Below are 8,366 nucleotides of genomic sequence, written 5' to 3' on the forward strand. Positions count from 1 at the left end.
TTGCATGGAAAGAAAACACAAGACTTTTTTAAGCGGTGGAAATGGACAATAGTGAATTTTACTGTAGGAAATTTGGTGGTTTGGAACCAAATCTATTCAGGACCGACAGTTTGCAGGCTACAAAAGAAGTGATTTTATTTACAATAAAGGAAAAGGAAACGGCTAATAGGAAAAGAGATCTTGTACGAAATAGGAACAAAAGTTAGAAATTAGAAATAGGGTGACCATAACACTTAACTGTGACGTTAACAAAATAGGTGTTATTTGCATAGAGGTTAAAGCAATTCTCTATTTCATAAATAAAATTCCATTCTTTAAAATTTATGCCAGCCTTTTTACATGAGAATCTTATACCAATGTTATTTATGTATGGTTGTATTAATTTACCTGTATATATTGTTTCCAAACGAATTGCTAATTTTTAAAATATTCAAGTCAAAACGTAAAAATTTTTGGAATTTTTTTGTAAAACCGTACATCTATTTGTTCAGAAAGTACGCTAGTCAAAATTACGTCAAGAGCGCAACCCTGAAAGTGAAAGAAAGAGAACCAAAACGGAACGAGTTTTTTTAACGAGCATTGTTCGTCCGTGAAAATCAGTGTATAAAGCCATCGATCTTAAATTAGTACAGTATAGTCTCGATAATTCAGACACTCGTTAATTCGGATACTAGAATTTTTTACATTGTAGAGAAAACATGGTTAATATCTTCGTGGTGCACAATGTTATTAAAAACAATTATATGGATAATTTTATAGTTTGAATACATTGAAATAATTTCTTTGTCATTCAAATGACCGGTAACTAGGTATTGTTGTATTCTCGGTTATATTCTATCAATAGATTTTAATTTCGTTTTGTCTTCATACGAAACTCTAAAAATCAAATTTAAAGTATTACTTAAAAACGAGGAGACATTTTTTGTGGTCTCAAAGACGAGACAAATTCATTTGCTGAAAAATGTACGCAGGAAAAATATAAGTAATTTTATAAGGGGGCGATACAGTCAATCCTTTGTCCTAATTTAAACTTCTATATCTCAAAACCGGTAAAACCTACGATAATGTCATAAAGGTCAATCTTTTTGAGATTATTCAGAGCTATAATAATTTCGTTAGGACTTGCGGTTTCTAAACAAAATCGTAAAAACCTGAAAGAACTTCCCAGATGTAAGCGCTTTCCGTTTACAGTTGGTTCAGGCGCAACGTGTAGGTTAAAAGGAATATATTGAAATAAATAGGTATTGGGTTGTCTGAGCAAGATTCGCGTAAAAGTAAAAAATAAAGTTTAAACAAGATGATATAGATTTCATGTCTTAAAACCCGTACCTAAAATCTTCCGAGCAACGTTTTTGAAGAACATTCCAAAGCTGAAATACGTCATCTTGTGGCACTTTTATTGCGGTTCTTGAAACAAAGGACGAAAAGGACATTGAAGAAACCGTGTGCTGAAAAAATCCTTATTAGATTTGACTGAAGACATGTTATCTCAAAAATGAGCTAAGACAGAGGCGAACAAAGATATAACGCTAATTTCTGACGGCATATAGGGTATCTAGATAAACATATTAACACAGTTTTTTTTCTTTTTTTAATAATGTTTGACTAATTTTTTACTGCATTATTTTCAATATGTTCGCTTTTAAATTCCACATAATAAAATCAGTAATAACATTGGGGTTTTGACCAGTAAAATCAAATTCTATATCGCTTTGCGGAGTAACACCCTTAGATTTGAGTCACCACCGGTGAATAACCCCATGGGATGAAAGTACATATAACTATAAAAAGTAAAGCATGTGTTCTTTTAGGTAGTCGCAGCATTCAAAATGGTTCGGTGTAAAAAACTTAAGAAAGACCTTATAGAAGAAGAGAAGGTGAAAGTAGCTATAAAAGATGTTATAGAAAAAAAATTTAACATTAGCCAGGCTGCTAGAGTTCATAACCTAAAACGTACAACTTTGCGAGACCGTGTCAAGAAGTTCAAGATACGTAATATGACATCTTTAGGTGAAGAATATTCCACAAAATTCAGTACGAATCAAGTTTTCAATAAACGCCAGGAAACGGAATTGTGCGAGTATTTTAAGTCATGCTCTACTCTCCAGCATGGCTTTACATACGTAAATGCCAGACGTTTTGTATATCAATATGCCATAACAAATGAAATTGGAATTCCTCGTTCGTGGACAGTAAACGAAATGGCTGGAGTGGATTGGGTTCAAGGATTCATGAAACGTAATCATGAACTTAGTTTGCGAAAACCACAGAATTGTAGCATTAATCGTCTAACAGCATTCAATAAAACCGCAGTAGTGGAATTTTTTGACAATGCACAGAAAGTATTGCTGAAATATTCATTGGCTCCGTGCGACATTTACAACTTAGATGAAACTGGCATAAGTACAGTGCTTCAAACACCAAAGGTAATTTACTACTTTTGTAATAAAATAACTAATAATATTATTACTAGAGTGTCCAAACCCGAAACAACACAATTTTCGGTTATCCAAAAAGTCGCTTATATGTTTCAGCATAAATATATTTATATTCTCAACATTTCATGATTATTTTGTTATTAAAAAATAAAAATTTAAATAAATGTCAAACACATTTCGATTTAAATTTACCTTAAAATTAAAGAATGTAAAAAACGCGCTGAACCAAATAATTTTTTAAAGGTGGATACAATAGTCTTTATTAATTGATTAAAGTTACTGAATTCGCGAAATATTTTATGATGACGTCTAACTTTCATTGACAATGGAATACGTTTAGTCTTCTTGGGAGAAATCTAAGGAAAGATTAATTGTTTGGTTCTGTTATTGAGGGTTAAAAAACAAAGCAACGGATCCATTCGTTCAAAATCGTTTTATTTTTAAAAATCTTACTTATTCATTACTTTTCATTGAGATTCAATGAACACAGAATAAACAAAGCATATACATGACTCTTTTAATTGCAATTTAGTATTACACATGTCTATGTCAGTCGATGCAATATTTTTGTCTCCATTTTTTGGTTTAAAATCAGATATAGGAAGTTTTGTATTATAATTATACGATAACATATTATTTATTTTACGTCTGGACGTTATTTAAATAAAAATTAATAATCGTAACCTATTTAAAAACAGTTATCACCGGATAACCGGTTTTGAAAAATTTGGATGGACAATTTTGGACAACCTGAAACAGTTTTGTTCAGAAAAAAACTTCTTTGGGCACCATTATTATTACTCGAATATTACCCAATAACTAACAACATAATACATAATTTTGTTAACCTCTAATAGGTGATTTCGACAAAAGGTCAGCGCACAGTTTCCCAAGTTGTTTCTGCCGAAAGAGGACCGCTAGTGACAATGGTGGGCATTGTAAGTGCTTCCGGTAACGCTTTACCACCCGTATACGTATTTCCTCGTGTACGATATAATGATCATTTTGTAAATGGAGGTCCCAATGGATGTATAGGACTGGCAGACAAAAGCGGATGGATGACGGCTGAATTATTTGTAGATGTGCTGAAACACATAAAAGCAAATACACATTGTTCAAATCATAATCCAATTATATTGTTCCTTGACAATCATGCCTCTCACTGCAGTCTAGCTGCAATTAACTTTTGCCGAGAGAATGGTATTAATATGATAACATTTCCACCACATACATCACACAAGCTCCAACCATTGGACATATCTGTACTAGGCCCATTTAAAAAGTATCTGGGGATTTCCTTTAACGATTTTCACGTATCAAATCCTGGAAAACATATTTCTATTTACGACATACCAACATTATCTAACATCCCTTTCCAGAAGGCATTTGTTCTTGAAAATATCTGTAAAGGTTTTGAAAAGGCGGGTATCAGCCCATTTAATAGACAAATTTTTCCGGAATCGGATTTTGTAATAGACGGGATTGAAGAATATCCCACAGAACAAATTGTTAATCAAAATGAGCAAATACTTCAAGATGAAGAATTGCTGAATAATATAGATAACCTGGCTCGACTTCGAATTACTCCACAACCTTCCTCTAAATCACCAGAGGAAATTCGGCCACTTCCAAAAATAAGAAAAATAAAATCTAATAAAAGAAAAGGGAAATCTGTCATCATGACGAGTTCTCCTTTCAGAAAACAAAAGGAGAGCATGCAACATGAAAAAAAGGTAACTAAACAACAACCAAAAAAGAGAAAAATAGAACCCAAAGGAACTGCTGACAAAAAACAAAAATGTAAAAAATCTAAGAAAAAAATCGTCGAATTATCATCAACAGACGTATCAGAAGACATGAGCATTGCGGATTCAGATCAATCTGTGGGTTCATTTGCCGAAAATGGAAACATTTATAAAAACAAATTCGTGCTTGCCCGATTTGGCGCCAACTTTCAACAGTTTCATGTTGGAAAGATAATTTCGAGCTTTACAAACTCTGTAGCTTTACGCTTTTTACAAAGAAAACAAAGCTCTTGGGTCTTCTGTGAACAACAGGATGGAAAAGTTTCCATAGTACACAAAAAAGATATTGTTTTGGTGTTACCAGAACCGATGCATGTGGCAGGAACGTCAAGTTCAGCAGCGTCGTATTTCTTTGATATCGATATTTCGCATTACAATGTTAAATAATCCCAAAAAATATTTTAATCTCGTAATGAATAAATTAAAATGTATATGTAATAAAAGTACAAAGGAATTGTTCGATATTATGTTATATTATTTTGTATTTAGAAATATTTTCGTTTTGTATTAAGAAATATTTTCGTTTTGAATAAAAAGAAATATTTTTGTTTTGAATAAAAAGCATTAAAACGCAATTAACACATTTTTTTCTTCTGGCGAAGCTGCCCCATCCCCATGGCGAAGGCGCCCCATGGGTGGGGCAGCTTCGCCACTTTTGGTAACTTTGAAAATAATTTTAAAAAAAATTAAAAAAAAATAAAATGAATCATATGATTTTTGAAATTGATAGTATACAGCCATTAATATTTTATAAAAAAATAAAACTTAAAAAAAATTGAAAGGTGTTGAAAAGGGAGCACTTACAAAAAAAAGTGGCGAAGGCGCCCCATGTTACCATATATACTTTATAGGGTCGCAAATGAGTATTTCAATGCGTTACAAACGGAAAAACAAACTTAATATACCCTCCATACTATGGTGGAGGGTATAAAAATATGAGACACGTGTATCGGCGTTTTTAAAGTTTACGTCGGAAAGTAGTCAAAGTAGGCGGGGCAAGTTCCGCCCATTTTTAGTTTTTTTTCGAAATATTCGAGTTAAGATATCTTGGAATTCTTGCATTTTAGGTATATATTGTCTTTGGCAACTTTACTGAAGGAATGTGAGGAATATTTTTGTTAAAAATGTTAACCCTCATGCGGTTCATCAAAGCGGCCTTTCTGGTCCTTTTTTCAAAAATCTTTCAAAACCTCCTTTAAAATGTGATCATATTAAAATTTAAATATTCTACAAAATTGTTCGCCATAAAATTTTACTATAGGTCTCAGAATACACCAAATCTCTAATTCTTATCTAATTGCCAGGAATCTCTAAATATTAAAAACACGTTTTAGGGTTAAAGTCGGACTTCATCTGAGTTTACTCAAAATTGTCCCGCAAAACATAATTTTAGAGAGATGGAGTCAAAGACAAAAACATTCTTCGTCAAATTTCACTATGGGTCACCAAAGAAATGAAATGTCTATTAACAGTATATATTATGAAAAATATCAGTATCAATTTTTCTGAAAAAACATGAAAATATTTCTCAATATTTTTTATGAAAATTTGTTCTTTCTTTTTTCGTTTTGAACTACGAGTTTCAGAATAAGCCATATATGTACGTATATTATTTTCGTAGCAGACAATATGTTGAAGTCGACAACGTACAGTATCGGCCAAAACTTAAGCAATTTTTTTTCAATGATAATTTTTTAAGAAAACAAAGATCCAAATTTATTTTCTCTTTTTCCTTTTATTTATTCTTCTTCTTTATTTGCCTATTCGTTTTACGAATTTATGGTGATCAATGCAGTTACATAAAATGTATTACAGTACACTCCACGTCAGTAGAATAGAACACCTAAATTTCTGTTAATGTTAGCTTATCACGGTGTGCCTTAACCAAATTTAAATGGAAGGTGCTTACACCTGGGAAGTTTTTGCAGATTTTGAAACTACAATGCTCATAGATGAGAAATATCAAGAAACAAAAAAAATCGCCGGAGGGATTTTCAAATAAATCGCGATTTAAGTTTACATTTTTAGGGGTTCTTTATGTTTTCACGATTTTGCTTGGAAACCGCGAGTCCTATGTAAATAAGCATAAAGAAAATGTTGTAGCTGAGAAAATTCTCCACAATATTGACCTTAATGATATTTTCGTAGGTTTTACCCTTTTTGAGATATAGAATTTCAAATTGAGACAATTCACTGACTGTATCGCCTCCTTATAAAACAATGTCATTATTGCAATTTCCCAAATTTAACTTATATATCTTGAAAATGGTACAACCTAGGAAAAAATAAATCATCCAATCTTTTAGAGAATTTTTACAGCTTCAACATTTTTTTAGTCCCATTTTGATATGACTTGTGGTTTCCAAGCGAAATCTTGAAGACTTAAGATAAAAACCTAAAAATTTGAACTGAACCTCTATATCTCGAAAATGGTAAAACCTACGAAAAAACTAAAAGGTCAGTCTTGTAGAGAATTTTTACAGCTACAACACTTTCTTTAGACTCATTTCGGTACGACTTGCGGTTTCCAAGCAAAATCTTGAAAACCGAAAAAAAACCCTAAAATTGTGAATTTTGATCGCGATTTATTTAGAAATCCCTCCGGCGATTTTTTCTGTTTTTTTTTATTTTTCTTATCTATGAACGTTGCTGTTTCAGAATCCGCGAAATCTTCCCATGTTTGAGCGTTTTTCATCAAAAGACTTGTTCGCGTAAAAATCATTTTATTGAAGAAAAAATCAAGGTTTTTATAAGAAATTTTTCATACTTATTTGGAAAATGTTCCATCTTTTCAGCATCCGAAGCGCTCGATTGTATCCGTCGAGGTTGTCTGTGTCATATTCTCTCTTATTGTGAAGAAATATGCGCGACTCTTATTGATATTCCGATATGTTTCTATTATCTGTCAATTTAAACCCGTTTACGCTGTTTTTTCGGCGTCCGCGGAATTATTTATATGGTTTTATTGGTGAAAAATGATTAGAAAGCCGAGCTTTATCGACTGAAAGAAAATTCGGCGTTAATATCTCCACAATTCGCGAAAATAAAATGACTGTTCTATCCTGATGACCCAAAATAAATGCCTATTTTTCATAGTACTATCGGAAAAATGATCAGAAAATCATATCGCGAAAAGCTAGGAACATAATTTTTTCTGTGTTTGATACGGAACATCATAGGCTTTAAATCCCCACAAGATTAAAAACGTAGATTCATTCGCTTCGGGATAAATAAGCTAACATTAACAGAAATTAGGTGTTCTATTCTACTGACGTGGAGAAATCGACAATCTTTTGCTGAAATAATCAACAACTTATAAATACATATGTATATGAGGAAAAGTCAAAATTTTTTAGTTTCCATGAAGCCAAGGTTTGCACTATTATAATACGCGAACTATTGTAGTTTACCAGTAACTATGACTATTGCTGGATTATTTTAGATGTTTTTGTACAAAGCTCAAAAATTTAGCAAAAAAATTTAATTTACGTGGTAGTTACGACCGCGTAAAGGAAAAAACATAGGTAAAAACACGTTGAAGCTAAACAGGTTTTTTACTTAGCTATTCGATTTCTGATTAAACCATTCAAATGACGGACATCTGTCCAAAGTAAAAGTAGGAGAATACAAAATGAAGATTACACTTCTAATGTATCACTTTCCAAAATTTCCACTGCATCCACCTTTTATGGATGCTGACATTTTGAAGCCGGATTTCAGGTGTTTTTTGTATTTTTTATGTAACTGGGACGCGCATTCGGATATTTCGAAAAACCAATTATAGGATTAAAGAACTCGCGATTTCGCATAATCTGATATGTATATTGAGTATGTAGCCCACACAGCAGCAGAGTAATATACTGCCAAAGGCTAAAATATAGTGTGATATTTTTTCTAAAAAACCTATTTTTTGGGTACAGTATTTACAATATCGTTTTGAGTGTGCTGGTACCCCGCGATATTTTAGTTTTTCGACGATCCGGATCATATGAATCACAGATCATAAAAATCCATCTACTAGAACGGCGGAAATGGCTACTGCAAAAATTGAAAAATTTGCGAAAAATGTTTTTCAAAATATCGCTGACTAATTCGCGTTTTATGTGGATCGTTTCCATTTCAA

The 8,366-nt window shown here is 32.2% G+C and overlaps 1 protein-coding gene across 1 annotated transcript; it reads left to right on the forward strand.

Moving 5' to 3' along the window:
• The first annotated feature begins 1,705 nt into the window (after positions 1–1,705).
• On the forward strand, positions 1,706–4,630 carry LOC141392445 (uncharacterized). Its single transcript, XM_073965384.1, has 2 exons — positions 1,706–2,426; positions 3,296–4,630. Exons 1-2 carry the CDS (start codon positions 1,830–1,832, stop codon positions 4,628–4,630), a joined length of 1,932 nt encoding a protein of 643 aa, XP_073821485.1. The 5' UTR covers positions 1,706–1,829.
• Positions 4,631–8,366: the final 3,736 nt, after the last annotated feature.

Source organism: Musca autumnalis, unplaced genomic scaffold, assembly GCF_047663935.1.
Source record: "Musca autumnalis isolate F117 unplaced genomic scaffold, ASM4766393v1 scaffold_2, whole genome shotgun sequence".
NCBI classification, from domain to species: domain Eukaryota; kingdom Metazoa; phylum Arthropoda; class Insecta; order Diptera; family Muscidae; genus Musca; species Musca autumnalis.

Excerpts from the sequence above, each read along its gene's own strand:
- LOC141392445 (XM_073965384.1), top strand. The coding sequence starts at position 1,830 with ATGGTTCGGTGTAAAAAACTTAAGAAAGACCTTATAGAAGAAGAGAAG. Across the intron at positions 2,427-3,295 it reads CAGTGCTTCAAACACCAAAG|GTGATTTCGACAAAAGGTCA; the intron begins GTAATTTACTAC and ends AACCTCTAATAG.